The 22,064-nt window shown below is 26.1% G+C and overlaps 3 protein-coding genes across 3 annotated transcripts; all 3 read left to right on the top strand.

Annotated features, from left to right (window-relative positions):
- The first annotated feature begins 2,386 nt into the window (after window positions 1–2,386).
- On the top strand, window positions 2,387–3,467 carry LOC101496005 (probable calcium-binding protein CML25). The gene has a single exon (XM_004503303.4). It carries the CDS (start codon window positions 2,732–2,734, stop codon window positions 3,302–3,304), a length of 573 nt encoding a protein of 190 aa, XP_004503360.1. The 5' UTR covers window positions 2,387–2,731; the 3' UTR covers window positions 3,305–3,467.
- A 2,207-nt stretch (window positions 3,468–5,674) lies between these two features.
- LOC101510611 (uncharacterized) lies at window positions 5,675–8,996 on the top strand. Its single transcript, XM_004503345.4, has 5 exons — window positions 5,675–6,044; window positions 6,148–6,314; window positions 7,200–7,499; window positions 7,621–7,884; window positions 8,370–8,996. The coding sequence occupies exons 1-5, from the start codon at window positions 5,741–5,743 to the stop codon at window positions 8,745–8,747; spliced, it is 1,413 nt and encodes a 470-aa protein (XP_004503402.2). The 5' UTR covers window positions 5,675–5,740; the 3' UTR covers window positions 8,748–8,996.
- A 10,152-nt stretch (window positions 8,997–19,148) lies between these two features.
- Window positions 19,149–20,880, top strand: LOC101496669 (nudix hydrolase 18, mitochondrial-like). Its single transcript, XM_004503305.4, has 5 exons — window positions 19,149–19,400; window positions 19,842–19,947; window positions 20,074–20,157; window positions 20,265–20,393; window positions 20,493–20,880. Exons 1-5 carry the CDS (start codon window positions 19,327–19,329, stop codon window positions 20,610–20,612), a joined length of 513 nt encoding a protein of 170 aa, XP_004503362.1. The 5' UTR covers window positions 19,149–19,326; the 3' UTR covers window positions 20,613–20,880.
- Window positions 20,881–22,064: the final 1,184 nt, after the last annotated feature.

Here is a 22,064-nt window from a genome sequence, read left to right on the forward strand (position 1 = left end):
GAGAAAACAATTATTTAAATAATAACCAATATAAAAAGGTATAAGATTTAATGGACGATCATTGAAATAACTAAAAATATATTATTTATAATGTTAATGACTTGATTTAATATATAAATTATACGTGTCTATAAATAAAAACGAATTCGACAATTGTACCCAAAAAAATGAATTCAATTACAATAATACTAATTAAGAACCAAAAGTCAAAATTGAAAAGCAAAAAGTATCAAAAATACGAAAAAACAAACATTAAGATAAATTTTATGAAAAACTACGTAGATTAAGATTGTTTTGTAAATGTTTTTAGTCTCAATTTTTGGGTTTTCAAGGGAATAAGATTTTGATATTTTGAAATTTAATCAAATGATAAGCAATGTCAGATAAATAATTGTTTAAGGCGTGACTCAAACTCAAATTTTTTAAAATAATTTCTCTTTGAATAAGAAAATATTCATAGTTAAATACATTTTTAAAAGAGTAAAATAACACATTTGAAAGGAAATGTTTTTTTATAGAAAACTAAAATATTTTGTGGTGTGATATTTTTTTCAATTCAAGATGATTTCATTTGAAATTAAAAAGTTTAATTAAATGTTCTATTTAAATAACTATTACAAAACATTTCATTTATGTGTAGAAAATATATTGTTTCTTAAATGAATAAAACAATTAAACTATAAATCAGCAATCAATTACTTTCCTTTTTGTATTTATTTGTGGTATAAATTATTTTATATTTAAAATATTAGTTTTGTATTATTATTAATAATTATTAATTTAATAATAAATAACTAATTAAATTCTTAAAACCAAGTAGAAAGCCACATGTAACATTAACTCACCAATCTTTTACGGAATTACTATCATGTGTAAATTAGTTCAATTTAAATAATTCTTAAATATACATATAAATATAAATATATATATATATATATATATATTTATTTAATGTTTAATATAAATAAATATATTTCATATGATTAACTCTCACATTTTTCAATAGAATTTAATACAATGTTTTATTTGGAAAACAAAGTTGATCACCTACAACGATGATTAATTGTGTTGACTCTTGACTTCTAGTACTCTTTTATTATAATAATATTAAGGGGTGGTAGTGGTACATGCAAATAAATTATAATTCAAAAATAAGATAAAGTGATAATATGGTTTGTGAGTATACTGAATTATGAAAGTGAAATTTAGTATATGGCTTATGAGGGGCGAACCCCATTGTGTTTCATATGATTAACTCTCACATTTTTCAATAGAATTTAATACAATGTTTTATTTGGAAAACAAAGTTGATCACCTACAACGATGATTAATTGTGTTGACTCTTGACTTCTAGTACTCTTTTATTATAATAATATTAAGGGGTGGTAGTGGTACATGCAAATAAATTATAATTCAAAAATAAGATAAAGTGATAATATGGTTTGTGAGTATACTGAATTATGAAAGTGAAATTTAGTATATGGCTTATGAGGGGCGAACCCCATTGTGCACAACAAATTTGTACCTCAAATTATTTGGTAACAAGAGTCCTCCGAATGAATTCACTTAATTTGATTTTATATTAACTTAAAAGTCATTGTAATTCAGTATAATAAAACTGATAAAATATTTATTGATCTTAATACAAAGTGTTATGGATAGAGCCACTGTAATTAACCTTTGAGTAGACATCGTAATATTAGTAAATATAATTTTTCACTAAACCTAAATTATATTTGATGAAATGTACTCTTCATAGTAAATACTTTCCTTATTGGTTTGTTATCTTCAAATCCTAAAGCTATTTCACTACCATGTAGCCAATGATAATCATTTGGGCCGAATCATTTGCTTTAAGTCTACCTACGTCGATATTTTTATTTTATTTTAAGCAACCCAGCAATACAATTGGTATTAAGAGTCTTCTTGGTGTGATTTGAATTGGCAAATAAAAAAAATTCAAGCTAATTTTAAAAGATTTATCAATTTTTTAATATTTAATTTATAATTACAAAAATAAATTTTTAATATTAATATTATAAAAATACAGTAAAATAGTAGATTTGATGTAATATATTTTTACTTAAATTTAACATTACAGAATAAAAATGATCGACTATATTTTAAATACATAAAATAACAATCAATTGATAAAAACTATTAGCAAAAAATTAAAAATTAATAAATAATATATAAATACATAATATATCATCATAATATAAAAATTAGTGATCCTGATTTGGTTTTGGTTCGATTATGAAAAATAAATTCAAAATCTAGTCTATGTGGTTTCCTCACTAAGACATTAAAGAATATCAAAATTATTCAATTTTATGCAGTTTTCAATTTTTTAGATGTTGCAGGTTTATATTTTCATCCATTTTGGATTTGAAGACAGGTAGGTATGTGTGAATTTTGAGTCTTGTTCCGTCTAAAATGATTGTCATGTTCCAATCGTGGCTAAAATGAATTAATGAATGAAAAGAAGAAGAGGTGGATTAACTAAATATACCGATCGGGCCGCCTAAAATTAACAAATACCTCTCTAAATATAGCCAAATCACACAAACATTAGTAAGCAAAATAACATATCACCAAATTGTTTAATCAATTGATTCTTCCCAACCCCAACCTAACCTAACCTCTCTTTTCTCCCATTCCCACATTCATTCATCTCAAACAAAACGAAAAAAAAAATTGAATTATCGTATCTTTTATTTTTTATTACTCAATGGGTTTGAAATCATTATTCAACCGTCCCAAGGACATGATCCCATCGGCATCTTCAACACCTTCCCGATCCACGTCACTCTCCGTGCATTCACGCGCCCGTCTCGCCGGTGAACTCGAACAAGTCTTCAAAAAATTCGACGTCAACGGCGACGGCAAGATCTCCGCATCGGAACTCGGATCCATTATGGGAAGCTTAGGTCAACCCGCAACAGAACAAGAACTCGACAACATGATCCGCGAAGTCGACGGCGACGGCGACGGATGCATCAGTTTACAAGAATTCATTGAACTCAACACCAAAGGCGTTGATTCCGATGAGATTTTGGAGAATCTGAAGGACGCTTTTGCAGTATTTGATATGGACGGTAACGGTTCTATTACTGCGGAAGAACTTAATACGGTGATGAGAAGTCTCGGTGAAGAGTGCTCGTTGGCTGAGTGCCGGAGAATGATCGGCGGCGTTGATAGCGACGGTGATGGAATGATTGATTTTGAGGAGTTTAGGATGATGATGATGATGGGTTCTCGTCATGATACAACTGATAGGGTTAAACCTGAACCTATGGAATGAAACTCATTCGCCTCTTTCTTTTTTATGCCTTTATTTCCTATTCCCAAAAATCATAGTCATTTTTTTTTTTTTGCTTTCATAATTTTCTTTTGTCTATAGAATGGAAAACATGCTAAATTTTCACGATATTATTTGATAATTTAAATTCTTGTAGTAGATTTCATCACGAGTTTTCATTTTATTTATTTATGTTTTATGTACATGAATTATTCTCTTTTTTTAGTTGTTGGTTTTATTAATTATATTTTTAAATTTATTTGTAAGAGGTGGAAGTACTTATATGTATATATAATGTTAATTAAGAATCATGGGTATCAATGAACAATTTGGAATGTTATCAATAGGTATTTGAAATTTTGGTACAGTTGCCGAAGTCGATTGCAGCATGGTATACATATTTTAACAAGAAAACTTTTTTAAAAGTGTGTATTGTAAAGTTTCTTATTATTTTTGAAAGTACAAGCCTATTGGGACATGTAAAAGGAAAAATTACTATGAAATTGACAGGAGATTCTCATTTTGGATAAACAGTCTGAATGCAGAGACAAAACAGTTATACTTGAAAGGCCAAAGGAAGAGAGAGAAAAAAACATAATGACAGTGAAAGATATCAAATTGAAACAAAGGTTTACAAATGGTAGTTAAAAATGCACATCAATTTTGAGAAATGCTACATGCCAACCACTCCTGTCACACTTCCTATGAGATACAACAAGTATCATTTACATCAATATTTAACAGAGATTAAGTATGGAACTAAAATTTCTCTTCAAGGTTTTAGGATCAAAGTAAATAGTATATATGGGTTAATTTATTAATATATCTTTATTTTTTAGGAAAGTAATTATATTGTCCTACATTAAAAAAAATCAAAATAATGCCACTATTTATAGGTTTTGAATTTTTTTCTTCTCATTTTAACTGATTGAAAATATTTTGAAAAATAAAATACATTAAATTTATGAAGAAAAAAATACGGATAAATAGATGTGCCAAAATAAATAATTTGTTATATTATTTTAATAACTCCCTCCAATGTATAGATAAATTTATATTATTATAATAATTCTATCATATTTTGTAGATAAATTAACATTTAATTTTATTTTGTTAACAACTTTCTTCTATTTTTTTTTCTCATGATCTAATAAATAAAAATTGTGATCCCAATTTGTAAATAGAGAAATAGTTAATTATATGATCCTATTTTACAGATAAATTTATATTATTATAATAATTTTTTCATATTTTGCATATAAACTAGTCACTTAATTCTATTTTATTAACAACTGACTCTTGATTTTTTTCCTCTTTAATTCAACCTGAAATTAAGTGAATAATTTATTGTTATAATAAATATGTTAAAATAATATAATAGGTTTGTTGGTTTGATACATCTACTGTATTTTTATTCTCTTTAATTTAATATATTTTATAAGTATTTTATTTTATTTTTCATGGTCATAGCGACCTCATGCTGCTAAAAAAAAACAATTTTATTTTTTGTGATTGCAGGCTACAATTTTTTTTGTGATTGCAGACTACAAGGTTTGAAAAGCAGAGTATTTTAATTAAAAAAATTCAATGTAAGGTAATATGGTTATTTTTCTAAAAAATAAAGATATATTAATAAATTAACCCGTATATATGTACTACAAAATAAGTCAAATGAAAAGTTTGTCGATAGTTTTATTTTGTTGATTCACTAAAAATTCAAAATGTGAATAGTGTTATTATATGGGACGAGGATCAAACTAAAAAACTTCAAATTAATAAACTTAGACTTTCGGATGGATAAACATAAAAAGACTTAATCGCCGATCATAAAAATCATTGTATGTGATGATTTAAATGTAAAGAATTAAAAACAAAAGGTACAATCACGGAACTTATACCTTACCATGACGGAATAATTAATGAATAAGGACTAGAAATAATGAATAAGGACTAGAAATAATAACTAAGTTCAAGAAATAATCAATGAAAGTAACAAATTAAGGAAGAACAACTCTAAAAAAATCTTAAAAAACGTACTATGTTGTTTCCTTTTAAAAAAGACTAAATTTACCGATTTAGAAATAGAATTAGAAGTTTTTAGTTTTTCCCATTTTTAAGGTTGAAGACTTAGCATAATTATTTTTCGTTCAATAAAAACAAATGATATATATATTAAAACTAATCAGATCAGCTTTAAAATAAAAACGACTAAAGTTCAAATCACGAAAAGTGTAATTCATCATTGTTAAAATTTCGAATATTCTTTAAGTTTTACAATGGACAATTATATTGGTAAACCAAAGAACAAAATTACAATTAAGGCAAAATAGGAGACTGAAATTGTATTTAATTTAACTCAAATAAAAATATAATAATATCTTGAACCTTGAAGAGCGAAGGGTAGCATTGCAGTGGCACAGTAGTGAGAATTTGGTGGTTATGGTTGGTGGCAGTTTGAAGGCGGCAATGTTAATGTCGTCGTTAAGCCACGTGCGTCCGCTAACATACGCATCATCGCGACTAGTTCCTCAACCACACGACCTCATCAAATGGGTAACAAGAGAAGGTGGTTTCGTTCACCGCGCGGTGAAGATATCACAATTCGACTCTTCCAACGGTCTAGGGTTAATCGTTAACGAAGAAATCCCAATCGGCACTGACCTAATTGTTCTACCTCAACATATTCCTTTACACTTCACCGATTCCGACTCTCTCCTACTTCAATTCGCCAACCACGTTCCCGGTAAATTTCATTTCTCTATCTTTTAATTTCATTATTAACTTAATTTGTACTGTTTGAGTTTCAACAAGTTCAATTGATTGGATATTGTGGTAGCATTTGGCAGATGAACTATGGGCAATGAAACTAGGTTTGAAGCTTCTTCATGAAAGGGCCAAACTTGGGTCTTTTTGGTGGCCATATATAAGTAATCTTCCAGAGTCTTACACTGTTCCTATTTTCTTTCCTGGGGAAGATATTAAGAATTTGCAGTACGCTCCTCTTCTTCACCAGGTACAGTTTATAGTTAATCGTTTAGGACTGAATTTTATGAAATAGTATAAAAAAAAATATTTTGTACTTTTTCATTTTGATGAGAGAAATAAAAATATTGTCGTAATTGGATAAATATCTTAATTAAGAACTTAATCTGTAACATATAATCACTTATTATTTAAGTGCTTCCGTAATAGCTATTTCTGTAATAAAAGATAAATTACAGTCAAATTGCTTTCACAAGCTATCCTTGTGAGCTTGTGAAAATAAGTTAAAAATAGTTTATGTACATGTCATAAATTGTGTTCACGAGCAATCTCATAAGTGTTTATGTCTAAATAAACTCAAATAAATCTAGTACTAAGTATACCATGCATAATCAAGAACCTGTTGAACTATGAGCAATGCATCTATTTTCACTTTGCTATTGGGGAGATGAGAGAGATAGCCTTTGATTAGAGCCGCTTAGCTTAAGGCGAATAGAGAAATAGGAGAGCAGAAGAAACAATAATCACTGTAAAAATCAGTGGTAAAATTTGGGCTAAATCACGTTAGGGGTTTTCAACTATGTGTTTAGTTGTTTATAGTATTAATCATGTAATTTATTCAAAAATTGTTCAAACAATGGTTATCCCGCCAGACGCTTTTCCAATTTCGAATTTGGCCTCTTTCCGCCTCTATCTAAAATTGACAACTATGCTCTTAGCTTAGTCCTCACAAGAGCAATGAGCAACTTGTTCTCTTTAAACCATTTGAAATAGTCATAAGATACCTAACATCTGTAACCAACACCACAAGCTACAATTGTCTATCTCGGTATCTATTAATAATTATTTTGAATGCTTTGCAAACCTGCAGTATGGCAGCTAATTTTTTTTTTCAATTTCATGAATCACGAGACAGGTAAACAAAAGATGCCGGTTTCTTCTTGATTTCGAGCAACAAGTCAAGCGTGCACTAGTTGGTCTTGCACCAGATAAACATCCTTTTGGTGGCCAAGAAGTAGATGCGTCGTCTCTTGGATGGGCAATGTCAGCAGTCTCGTCTAGAGCATTCCGGTTACATGGTAACAAGCAATCAAATGGGATAAACTTTGACATACCCATGATGCTCCCTCTAATTGACATGTGTAATCATAGTTTCAATCCGAATGCTAGAATTGTTCAGGAACAAGAGGCCGGTAGCACAAAGATGCGGGTGAAGGCAGGTTTTCTTATACTCTTTCCTGCATGACCCCTTTCCCAGATACACGCACATAACAAATTCTGCTTTTTAGAAACAAATATTGATTTATCTTTGCTGGGTGATTCAATCTTTGCCTTAGGTTGTGGCTGAGAAAGCAATCAAAGAAGATGACCCTTTATTACTTTGTTATGGATGTTTAAGCAACGATCTTTTCCTTCTTGATTATGGTTTTGTGATACATTCAAACCCTTATGACTGTATCGAGCTCAAATATGATGGCGCTCTTTTGGATGCTGCAAGTATTGCAGCTGGAGTTTCTTCACCAAAATTCTCCACACCTGCTCCGTGGCAGCAACTTATTTTATCTCAGCTAAATCTAGCTGGAGAAGCTCCAGATCTTAAGGTCTCTTCCCCAAAATTCTCTGTCTCTATTTATAAATGAAAAGTACTGTTGGATGTTAAATAAGTGCCCTTTTCTATTATATAAGCTTCCTGTATATTTCAGCAAAGATTTAATCTCTTCTCTGTTAATGCATAAACATAAATCCATAATCCATTATTTTTAGTCATCCATTTTCCCTCAGTTCATTAAGGCCTTTTTAGTAACGAATTTGCCAATACATTGTTTTTTTTGTTTTTTTTAACCCTCTGATTCTCAGGAGAAAGGGCCTTGATAATCCGAATTTCGGCCAGGAGGTAAGTAAAGCTGACCAAGAATTTTTTCAACCAAGGTTGAACTCGGATTCTGCTAAACGATTCGCCCTTTACTGAAACTTATTAAACACTTGAGTCCTACCCTTGGTTAATCACTAACTTTCATATTAATCGGTCGATCTTAGCACAAGAACCATAAGATCACAAATTGATATACTTGTTTTCTCGTTACAGGTGAGTGTAGGTGGTCAAGAAATAATAGAAGGGCGCTTGTTAGCTGCACTGAGAGTACTCCTTACAAGTGATATGGAAACTGTTCAAAAGTATGACCTCAACACACTCAAGTCTTTAGATGCTGAGGCTCCACTTGGTGTTGCAAACGACATTGCAGTATTTCGTACTCTGATTGCTCTGTGTGTCATTGCACTGGGACACTTTCCCACCAAGTTAATGGATGATGAATCTTTATTGAAGCAGGGTGCTTCAGGTTCAACAGAACTAGCCATTCAATTCAGAATCCAAAAGAAGTCTGTAATTATAGATGTAATGAAAAATCTCTCAAGGAGGGTAAAGCTTCTTTCATCAAAGGAGACAGTGACTGCTGAAAGCTAAGTGGTATTGAACACTTGCTGTCATGAATCTCATCCTATCAATCTCTGACAGTTTTCCCTTTTCTCTTTCTCCCTTGAATATTCTCATATCGCCTTTGCTTCAATGCCTTTTTGTTTTATCTTAGGGTATGAATCCTCTCATGTCTTGTAATGTGAATTGTTTTGATATCTCTCTACATAGATATATCAAAATGAGTAAGACCATATTTAAAACTTAAAAGTTAGAGAGTTTCTAGATACATTCACAACTTGAAGGGTTTTGGTACATTTATTCTATAAATCAATTAATTTACGACTATTTTTATAAATTAAAGAGTTTATTTGTTGACTTTTGTATTTTAGGGAAAACTATTTTATAAGAAAAAATATAGTTTTGTTGTTTATAAGCATTATATTAATTTTTTTACATTTTAATTAAATTTATTTAATATTCACTATTATGAATAATAATAATTCAAAAAAAAAATAATTTTATTTTATTGTCACTCTTGATAAATAATATTTAGTTATTATAATTTTATTAATTATAGGAAATAATTTTATTTATTTAATTATTAGTTTAAAGATTAAATGTACAGTAGAAATTCTCTAAAAGTTACTGATACTTGTGAAGAGACATCCAAATATAAATTTTTTACTTGATATACTTATATAATTTTAACTATAGAGAAATACTAACAAATGTTTTAAGTGCACTCAATCTAAAAAGAAAATAATATTTTGGATTTTGTGTAATTAATTTTTTTAAATTTTAAAAAGTAATTTTTCTATTTAATTTTTTTTTCTATTTTAGTTTAGTAAGTGTCTTAAAGACACTTGTTTGGTATGATCCATTATATTTTCTTTAAAGATAGTTGTTACTCTTATTTGTCTTAAAATATATATCACTTTAAGGAATGACACATGAAATAAGAAATATAATTTGATTTTGTATTGAAAAATTATGATATACTTTAGAAACATATATTTTCACTAATGGTATATAAGAAAAGGAAATTTAAAAAATGACACATCAAATAAGAAATATAATTAATTTTGTATTGAAAAATTGTGATTTATTTTAGAAACACATCTTTCACTAATGGTATATACGAAAAGGAAATTTAAAAAATTGAAAAAGATGAATAACAAATGGCAAGGGATGGAATAGAAAAATCAACACTTTTTGGAAATGTAAATCGATATATAAATATTTTGATTATTTGTTTTTGGCAAATATAAATATGCGACATATGGAGGAATTGTATTTGACCTCCCTACATTATTCTACTGCAAAAAAAAATCATTATTTCTTTATATAGTCACTCATTGATAGTATTTTTCTATACTGAATCAATCATTGATACTATTTGATTTTGATTTCATTTCTTTTGACTTATGATACTAATTGATGTTTATTTGACTGGCACAACATAAGTATGTGAAGATTTGCTTTACTTTTTCTTTTTCGTTTCGATTCACTTATTAATACGCATAATTTATTGTCTGATAAAACAATATTTGCAAAATCGAATGTCTGGTTCAGATTTTATATTTACGTATATTCCACCGCGGCACAATAAATAGAAAATTACGTGTACATGATTTGTTATATATTTGAATTCTATATTTATCTCACATGAATAATAATCAGTAAATGCTTTTGATTGAATACGTGGAGGTTGAGATTTGTATCACGTGTTACCGTATAACGAAGTTCCGTATTAGATCTCTAATCCAAATCTCTTTCCATCGACTACAACAGGAACTCATACGAATGATCAACAGAAACAAGTAATATTTGTACACAAACTTTTAATTATACACATTAATATAAAAAATTAATTAAATAAAAATATTGTTCGGAAACGAGGAAGCCAATCAATCATAACAAAAAAAAAACAGAGGAAGAGAAGAGAGTTTAATAAGAGAAACCATTAACTACCATATAATACTAGTTAATTGCCAGCAAAAACATGTACAAGAAGTTTCTCAAAGAAACTATTGAAATTAAAAGAAAGAAAGACAGACAGAAGAAAGAGAACTTCGAAAGGGAAGTGTCTGACTATAGCTAACCTAAGATGATGTCTGTCTGTATATTTAATAATAATAATACTAATTTCTAAGAGTGACCAAGAAGGATCATCCTTTCAGCCAAACCAAGTGGTGAACGAGAACGAATACGATTAACATCTCTGAATCTTCTCATCTTCAATTCAGCTTCCAATGATGGGTGTTTGATTTTCTCAATTTCTTTCTTAATTTTGATCACTTGGCTATGAACAGCAAGAACCACATGAACCTCTTCATCACTTTTCTTTGAATCCATCTTCTCTTCCTTTTTTCTCTCTCAACAATAAAACAGAATTTGTTTTTGCCTTGGAATTCGAATTGCACCTATTCAAGGATATGATGTGTATTTATATATGACCTCGGAAGGGAAAATAAATAAATAATAAAATATATCATATAAAAACAAATCAAATCAAGTCAAATCAAATCAATTATATATCGGGAAGGAAATAAGGATAAATAGTGATTTCCTATTTATTTTTAAAAGGAAGGTTTATCAGACCTCTCTCCCCTTCTCAATTTGGATTTATTTGATTGAAAAGCACACATTTTAATCAATGTATATGGTACACAATAATATTATATATAATTTCCTACCCATACCCTAAATATGTTGCTTTCATTCCTATATAAACAAATAAAATAAATAATAACTTTCTTTGCATCCGTGCAATATTTTCAACGTCAAAGTCACACAATTGTTATTAATCGTAACTCTATTTCAAAGAGTTTGTAATAAAAAGTAATATTTCAATCTTTTCTGTTATGTTTTATTAAAAAAATTATGAGAAGTAGTTTATGAAAAAAGTTATGAGAAGTATTATTAAAAAAGTATATAAATATTTTTACGCATCAATTAATTGTTACTTTTTTTTTCTCTGGAATTGCATAATTTTCGCAAAATGGATGTGATAAATGAATTTAGGAGTAAACCCTTTCTTTAATAATTTCAAATTAATTTATGTAAGTATCTTTTCTCCCCAAAAATAATTATTCACGGCAACAAAAATATATATATCACCTACCAAATCGCGAAATAAACGAAATAAAATATGAATCAATTAATAACAAATTTTGACCAAAACCAAACTAGTTAGAACAACAAAATAGATCAATAAATAAAGATTGAGATTAAAGTTGATCAAACACGTGGAAGAAAACCGCCAAGTTACATGCTGATATTATCAATCCACTAAATATTGATGCTAGCAAGAAGTCAGCAAATTTAACGCTTCTTATGAAATAAGTGTTTTGGTGTATGATTTATGTCCATTTAAACATTTATAAGTATATTTTATTTTAAATATAAATTAAGTTACAAATATTTTTTAAATTATTACTATATTAACTTTTTATTATATTTAATTATTTTTTAATTTTTAAAAAATTAATTTTTAAATTATTGTCAATATTAATATGTTAATATCAACATATTCTATCCAAATATTTTTATAATATACATTAATTTTTACTAATTTAATTATAATTTAATTATTTTTTATATAAAACATTAGAATGAGTGGCATGTAATATTGATGTTAATATTTATATATTATTTTATTTTAAAAAATAATAAATATAATTATAATTAATCTATATAATTGTAAAATTTTAAATTTAAATATTTGAAATAATAGTATTGATATTCCTTGATTAACTAATATTTAATACAATATTCATCTTTATATATAGTGAGATAGAAGTGGTTTCCACGACATAAAAATGGTTCAAATTAAAATTTGTGCCACTCCATCCATGGCCACGATATCTATCTATAACAACAACGAGAGAAGCCACGTGAGCCAATAGATTCTGACCAAGTATGATTCAACCCACTTTGTTCAAATTCCCACTTGGCCATTTGATTTCTCTTTATCATATCCAATTTTTGGGTCAAATCTTTTGTAAAAAATCATGTGTTTCTCCAATTTTAGGGATGGCAAGTGGACCTTGGTCTTTTCGACATCCGCAAAAACTATTTGCAACAGGAATAATAAGGTCTGGGTCGGTAAAATTGTTTTATACATCATAGTTTATAGTTTTTAAATTAATTGAAGTATTTAAAATTGATAATTTAATTATTTAAAATATGAAATAGCATTTAAATTTTTTCATTAAAAATAATTTTATTAATCAATATTACAAATATTTTAGAGTAGTATTTTAAAGTTTATTTTTATTAATTTAACATTTTATATATTTATTTATTTATTTTAAATTTTAATAAATAAATTATTTATTAATTATTTAATAAACTTATATTCAAATTTTAAAACTATTTATTTAAAATTTTAATAAATAAATTATAAAAGGTAAATAATAATTTTAGTTACAATAATAAATATATATTTGAAAGGAGAAATGACAAATATATAAAATATAAATTATCAAAAAACGTTATAAGCGAATGAATGATTCTTACAAAATATACTTTGTAGTTTATAAACTATAATCGATAAACTATAACCTCGTTTTTTATCTTACCAAATATAACCTTCAAATTTTTAAATTATAGATACAAATTTAGATTAAAATAATTAATTATTTATTACACAACACTGTAGTAATTACTCGCACCTACACAAGTATTGATATATAAATATTTTTATTTATATAATATTTTGCGAGTTGATTTAAAAATATTTTGGACTAACCAACCTTAATTGTTCGATCCATCCCAACATGACTATCATTTGTGAAAGTTTTATAATTTATGAACTCATAGCGAATTCAAATTTAATAATGAGAGACAATCACTTCTATCGTTCTCGACGAAGAATTCGTTGTGCTCAATATCATTTATTGCTCATATCTCTAATAGTGGTGAAGCTTATAACTAAAATTGTGGGGTGACTAAATTTTTTAAATTTTAATGGATAAATAAAAAGTACAATATTATATTGTATATAAGAATTATAAATTGTAAATTTACAAAAATATATTGATGAACAAAAATCTTAGCCCTTATTATAAAGATGTAGTCAGTAGCGGATCTTATACAAAATATCGGGGGAGTGGGCGAGCGAAAAATATTAACTAAAATATTATAATTAAAATTCTTAAAAATCATATAATTTTTTTTAGAGTTTCACACGATTCATATATAGTAGACAAGTTAAAAATGTTAGAATTTAAATTCTCACAAGTTTTACAATTTTCACAAGTCACACAATTTACACAAATTTTTAGAACTTCAAACAATTCAATCAAATAAAATATATCCATTTTACGATATTCATATTTATCGAAAATTTTATTCTTGAAAAATGCATCAATTTTCTTATATTTAAACATTGTATCACTCCTAAAAAAATACACATATTAATTAAAAAAAATCACAATTAAAAAATAGTATCACAATATATCATATATCAATGGTTAATATATAAAAGCTTATTAATAGTTAGTAGTTGAGTTCTTAATTAAGGTGTTAAAGTTTGTATGTTCGATATTAGTTTGTAGATCCTTCAATAGGTAATTTATTTACATATAGAGTTTGTTGTATTAATTTTATTATATTTTATTAGTATAAATGATACGAGACGGAGAATAAATTGTTATTATATTTTATATATAACACAAAATGATTGATAATACATCGTTATATATATATATATATATATATATATATATATAATATAATATAATATAATATATATAGGGGTGTTATGGCCACAGTTCGCTCCCGAGAAGATCCACCACGTAGTATATTAAAATTTGGTTGACATTTTTAATAATTAAAAACTAGTTAAAATACATTTAGTTCATAATACCAATCTACATGATGCAATGATGATCTACATGTATCAATCTACATGATACATTTCATTTGATAAGAAAATATGCACAAATAGCATATCACCTTCATATATTAGACTAAAACATATATTTCAGCAACGATAACACAACAATCACAATTATACTGATAAAATACACCGGCTATAGAACTCAAATTACAATAACATACATCATAATATTTATATTAATTAACAGATATATATATATATATATTAACATATTTCATGTGAGATTTAGTCGAAATTCATCATAACTGATTAAAATATATCAAATCACAATTATTCTATAGATTTATATAATTTGATTTTCACAATCTTGTTACAATTAATATTTATTCATTTTTCCAATTTTTTTAATATAAATATTTTTTTCATATAAAATTTATCTAACTCCATATATTTAATCAAATTCATATGTCATATCACAAATTTACTTTTGAGACCACTATCCTATACTCATTAATTAAAACAAATATTATGTTAAAAAACCTGAAGATGAGAGAGCTACATGACTTGTAGTGGATGTAGATAAGAGAGAATGTGGATAACAGAAAAGAGAAGTATGAGTAATATGTTTAGAAATAAGATATGAAAAATATAAAAGAGAGAAATGTTATTACAATTAATTATTGAGTTTTGTACAAAGTTAAAACGGTAATATAAAATAGATCAAACAGAAAAATTACAATATATTTTAAAAAATTATTTAGAATTTTGGATGTATGTATCCATGTTCCAACAAAACTACGTTTTAGTTGTCTGGCACCAATTAAAAGTAAATATTTACGATATAAACTACGCTTTGACTGTCTCCATAAACTACGACTCCAACACCTAACACCTATTAAAAATAAATATTTTTAACAGAAATTACTCCTATGTGAGTCTCCTGCACCAATGAAAACACATGAATTTATTGTTAAAGATATACATGAATTTATTATTACAAGTAGCTCAATTGATAGTGGAAGTGTGTGGAGGCGGTACAGGTATCGAACTCGTATTATACGGAAGACACAAACTCACTATTTACACTAGGTAGAGATGAGTGTAATTGTTCTCTTATTGGTTTTAGAGATATATCTTATAATTTATTTCACTCAGCAAAAATTATTTATTTTTGGTACATCATTTTGTTATCCTTATTTGTTCATGATTTTGCACATAAATGTTGTGTTCATTTCCTCTTTTTTGTATTTTATTTTGTTACTTTGATACGCAATAGTTATCTTGACTAATATGCCGTTTGACTCTTTATTTTATCAAATATGTAATTTTGTTTTTTTTTTTTCAATAATTTTGATCACTCTATTTCTAAAATTGTTGACATTTAATTCTCTTATAAATTTAATGATGTGACAATTATTTTAATAGTGTGTACACGATGACATAGAAAATTACTTTAACTTGTAATTTAAATTTATTTTAAAATTAAATAATAGTACTTTAATAATTTAAAAAATTAATTTTTTTAAAAGTTTCTCAAAATAATAAAATAATTTTTTTAAATTACATTTTTTTTGTTTTAAATATTTCAAAAAAAAGTAAAATAATTATTTGTTTTAAAAAATTGAAGTGATTAATTTTTTGTGGCATTTTTATTTTTTCAAAATTTTTAAATAGAAATAGAGGTAGCATGTTTAGAAATTGTAGATTTAATAAAATGAGGGACTAAAACTGTATTTTATACCAATTATTTAATTACTTTTTAAAAACCTTTTTTAATTTTACCTTTAACAAAAATATAAAAACTCTTGAAGTGAATAACTCTACAATTTTAAAAACAAAAATAAAAAATATCAAAAAAATTAATTTATTTGTTAACCAATATGATGATACTTTTTTTATAAGTGATGAAATCATTCTTTTTTTTTTTCGAATATCCTTGTAATATTTTTTCAAAAATTTATAATTTAATAAAAATATAATTAAACTATGAAATTTTTTAGGTAAATTAATTTATTTTTTGTAAAATGATAGTATACAAAATAATACCTATAAGTTAAATAAAGATACGATATGTTTTATATAAATGACAACTGTCTTTGTAAAAAAATTATATTTAATTTTTTAAGAAAATGTAAATTAATATTTTATAATTTTTAATAATAATTATATTTTTTAAATATATATAATTTCAATAGATTATAAGTTTATTATATTATATAAAATGAAATGATAAAGTCATACACATTTGTTAAAAAAAAATATTAGTTTTATTTTATTACTGAATCCAATTTTTAATGTATATTTTATTTTATTAAAATTATTTTCACTTTTAAACTATGTATTTTACAAAGATAAATAGATCGGTAACCTATTTTCTTATCGTATTATATTTATTTCTAACCTCATATCAATATGATAAGATTCATGGTTTTCCTCTCTTTTTTTCTTCACAAATTTTGTTACTATGATCTTTTCACTCTTTATAACAATTTTCAAATTTATTTGTTCAATATTTTTCCCTATATTTTAAAAAGTAGCTGCGATTCCATCGCCGCAAAATAATTTATAAAACAAAGACATTTTGTGGAGAGGATTTCATGCTTTCTCGAGGTTTTTGGCCTCCACTAATTTTGGTTTTTCTTGAAGCTGACATGTCTTACCTCTTTATTATCCAATTCATATGCACGTTTTAAGAATGTTGGTGTGCAATCCCCTATACTCGTTGGGTTTATTAGCATCGTGATAGGTTTGATTGCATAGTCTTGAATGTAGAAGGTAAGTGCTTTGTTGAGTCAGAAATTACACGACCACTAAGTTTTATTTTATACAAAAATTTTCTTTGTTAATTACTTTAACTTCTATTTATGTAACGGATCCACCAAAATAATGACTCTATTATATTTATTACATGCAAAGTTATATTAATATTTTTGGAAGCTTTGAATCTAAAAAAATATGGTCCTAATGAAAAATGTAATTTAAAAAATATTATAATTTTACTGGATAAAATACTAAAAATTCAAATAATTTTATTTAAATTCATCAAAATAATTAAATTGTAAATAACATCTAAATACAACTTTAAGCTAATATAATCTTGTTGCTATTTAAAAAGAGTCACTCTTCTAGCTTTTTTTTTGAAGCAAATCAGTAATAAATCTAATAAATCACTAATCATTAATGAATTTCATTGTAAATCTAATAGATTACCAACAAGCGATCTAATAGGTTACCATCAAACAATCTATATATTAATACCATTCTAAATCACAATATCAAAATAAGATAAAATTTAAAACCCTAATTCTAACTTTAATTGTGGGTGGTGACACATGATAGATTGCAACTGCTGTTATCACATACGATGGGAAGGAGATGAGAGTTGAGAGAAATTAAATTTAATCTCTATTAGATAGAAAATAGAGAGAAAATAGTCTCAGTTTAAATTGAATATTTATTTTAGGCATAAGGTACAAATATAAAATTGTAGTGATAAGTATACAAAATTAAATTATGGATATCAATGCAATTTTTCAAATTTAAGTGTATATTATACAAACAATTTGTTGTACAGGTTTGATTGTCGGCTTGACATAAAAATTACTAATAAAAGAAATTAAGAGCTGATGTGTATAGTGACCATAGTTGTTAAACTCTCGAGTTAACTTTTAAATTCTTATGAGTTTATGATTCTAGATCACGAAAACGAGTCAACTCGCATGTAAATTCTATTTTTGATAAACTATTACTAGTTTAAGAAAAATTTGATAAAATTAGTAAAATATAGATTTTACTAATACTTACCTTTGCGAGTTTATGATTCTACATAATTTATCTTAAAATCCAAAAATTTAATAAATATTTGCTAATATCCAACTTAGTTATATATGTTGCAATATCTATTTATTTTAAAATGTAAATTTATGTATTTAGTGTTATTTTTAGGACAACTATTAAATTGCAATATGCGTTTGTTATTTTCCTATTATTTTATTTTGATATATCATAAATATTTATCTATTTAAAAATATTTTTAATTTATTATAAAGATAAAGTATTAAATTATTATTATTTTAATATTAAGTAAACACTTACAAATTTATAAATGGATTTTACATAAACTGTAACAAACTTCAAAGTGGCTCTCCGTCACTATTTGCATATCGGGGGAACGTGTTGTTTGTGATGAGTCAACTTGGGAATCATGATTCAATTTTATTAAGCCGTGTCGACTAATAATAGTTTTGGTAGCTCATTTGATGATAGACTCAACAAAGTGGAGCTAGCTTGTGATTTTTAATTTTAATCATTTAATGCTGACTTAATAAAATGGCAATGCAACACCAAACATACTAATAAGTATTTTATATTGTCGAAACGACACAGAAGCCCCACTCTTAGCATATTTTCGTTATTACAAACTGTATTCTATATGTAGTAGATACATATAATATTCCATTCTACATAATAACATTTTTGTATTATTATATTCCATGTGAATATAGTTGTATACTCGAGTGCTAGGAAAGCGACAATAACGCGTTTGATATGTTAAGTTGCTTTGATTGTTTTCTATATATACCTTTCATCTTACCCACTCTTTCTCTCCACCCTTCATTCATATTAGTATTAAGATACCTATCTTCAACCAAAAACAAAGCTACCTAATTAACATATTTTTCATTTATTCTTCTTATAATCCTTACTACAAATTAATTAACTTGATATCTTTTTCTAAATATTGATCTTTGTTGATTGTTAATTTGTGTTATTATTTGAAAGATGGTTTGCTTGGTGTCTCGCTCCGGAAGGGAGTTGCAGAGATACAACAACATGGGTGGTCGACAAGTTGTGGGGTGAGTACTAATTATTTAATTTATAATATTAATTAAGTATGGTCTTATTTAATTTGTGTCTTCCAAATAGTACTCACTCCATTTTTCACGTTACAATTAAATTTGTTAGGTGAGGTGAGGTGAGGTGGCATTAATTAGTCATGCAAATTGATTACTCTATAGTCTATATATATGTTAGATATTGTCCTTAGCTCAATTCACTATTATAAAATTTTAATTATATAGTACTAAAGTTTGAGATAATTAAAAAACACGAAATTCATCTTTTATTTTATTGTTAAAATTGAAAATTAATTTCATTTTCTCTATTATAATTTAAGGTAATTCAATTTTTTTCTCGTAGTTTCATTGCATTATTAGTTCATATATATTGTTGTATCTTTGTTTCACAATATTGACATGGTTATACATATTGATTAATTAATAATGTTATTTGTGCAGATGCATACCTTATAGATATAAAGAAGACATAAATGGTAATATGGGCAACGAATTGGAAGTACTAGTGGTTAGTTCACAGAAAGGTCATGCACTCATGTTTCCTAAGGTATGTAGTAAACCTTTTAAATTAAATTAAATTAAATTAAATTAAATGTTATTAATTGGAATCCCTTAATTGGGTATTTTATGGAGTATCATTAATTAACATATTTGTACGATCTATATATATCAGGGAGGATGGGAACTTGATGAATCTGTAGAAGAAGCAGCTTGTAGGGAATCCCTTGAAGAAGCAGGAGTCATAGGAAAAGTTGAGGTATATATTTATTTGATACTTCTAAATTTTGAAAAGATATATTTGGTTAATTAATTTGTAGTGAAACTAAAATATATAGTACTAATTTTTTTTTACTCATATAACAGTGTGAATTGGGGCAGTGGAATTTCATTAGCAAAAGACATGGCATATATTATGAAGGTTACATGTTCCCCTTGTTTGTTAAAGAGCAACTTGACCATTGGCCTGAGAAAAATCTTAGGAGAAGAATATGGGTATGTTTTATTTTACATTTTTATGTACATTAATTATTTAAAAAAAATATTCATATTTGTAAATGTTTCTAATTATTTCTTTATAATTATTTTTATTAGATGACTGTTGCTCAAGCCAGAGAAGTTTGTCAGCATTGGTGGATGAAGGAAGCATTAGATATATTGGTTCAAAGACTTGATTCTTCAAACCAACAAAAAAATAGATGTAGCATGGGATGATTCTTTGTTTTTTTTTTATGAAAAAACAAGTTTACATGTTCAGTCTAAAGTTAGGAAAATGTCAATAATTTGTATCTTTATAGGTAGAAGATTATAGAGAGGATTAGTTAGGGAGAGAAACAGAGTTGCAGAGAGTTTTTACAGTTTTTTTGACACTTCAACCGTATATATAAGAACTAAGAGTAGACATCCAAGTTAATTACTTGTATTTAATTAGCAATCCAATGTTTGATTATTTATTATTATTAAATAAATTCTTTTTATACAATTCTCCATGTGTATTTGTAAGATGTTAGTTTAGTTGTAGGAATTTAGCCTTACATAATAGCACAATGTTTAAATCTACTTGTAAGTCTTAGAAAAAATTATTAGTACCATTTCATTCCATAATAATTTATCTTTTCTCCATTTTAAGAGTGCAAATGATCAATACCACTTTATTTAATAATTATACAACTTATATATAAAATTATTTTATATTATCGACTAACATAAACCAATTATCTTATGTATATTATAGCTATTTTAAAAATAATAACTCATGTTTTATTATTATTATTAATCATCAATATAAAATTAATTTATATATTCACATTTTTTTTTCTTTTAAATCTAGAGTAAATTTTATAAAAAAATTAACCCAAAAAGGGACTTATATGTCGAACATTGTCAACTCTAACAACCACAAAAGAAGGTACGATAAAAAAATATCAACAAAAAAAATATCACAAAAGGAAAGTAAAAAATCTTATTTTAAGTATAACCTTTATTTATGAATCAATGGTAAATAATGTAATCTAATTGCATAGCATAACGTGTTGAGTTCAATAAACTAAACCTAACTAATCTATCAAACAAGTAGGATTGAGTTGTTGAATCTCAATTCGATAACTCTGATAGTATCATTTTTTCATTTTATTTTCATAGTTTTAATTTTTGGTAGTTTGGGACAAATTTGGTAGTCAATCTCCACGTGTTTAGCACAAAATGCTATTGATTAATCTTGCACATGCAACTTGATATTTTGTCACCTAACTTTCAAGTTTCAATCTATAAAGCCAATTGAAGATTAAAACTTTTAAAAGTGTGGTGACTGATTTTAGATACCACAACCGCTGGGTTTTAGCCTTCTCACCTATTTTTCAATTAAGTAGAGATAAATTGCTTATGTTTATGTTTTCTATTGGAGTTAAAATAAATTTTTTTAAATTATATTTATTATAATCAATATAATAAAATAATAATAATTAGATAATAATAAAATAAAATATTAAGGTCATATTTTCTATAGAGATGAGTTGGACAATAAAAATAAATTAAATAATAAATTTTACACGTTTGTACTTCTAAAAATATTGACTTAAAGTTAAAATCAATTAATGAGATAAAATTAATTCTACTCGATAACATTTAAATATGTTAAAATAAATTCAATTTTAATTTATACAAAAT

This window comes from Cicer arietinum, chromosome 6, assembly GCF_000331145.2.
Source record: "Cicer arietinum cultivar CDC Frontier isolate Library 1 chromosome 6, Cicar.CDCFrontier_v2.0, whole genome shotgun sequence".
In the NCBI taxonomy this organism is placed as follows: Eukaryota; Viridiplantae; Streptophyta; class Magnoliopsida; order Fabales; family Fabaceae; genus Cicer; species Cicer arietinum.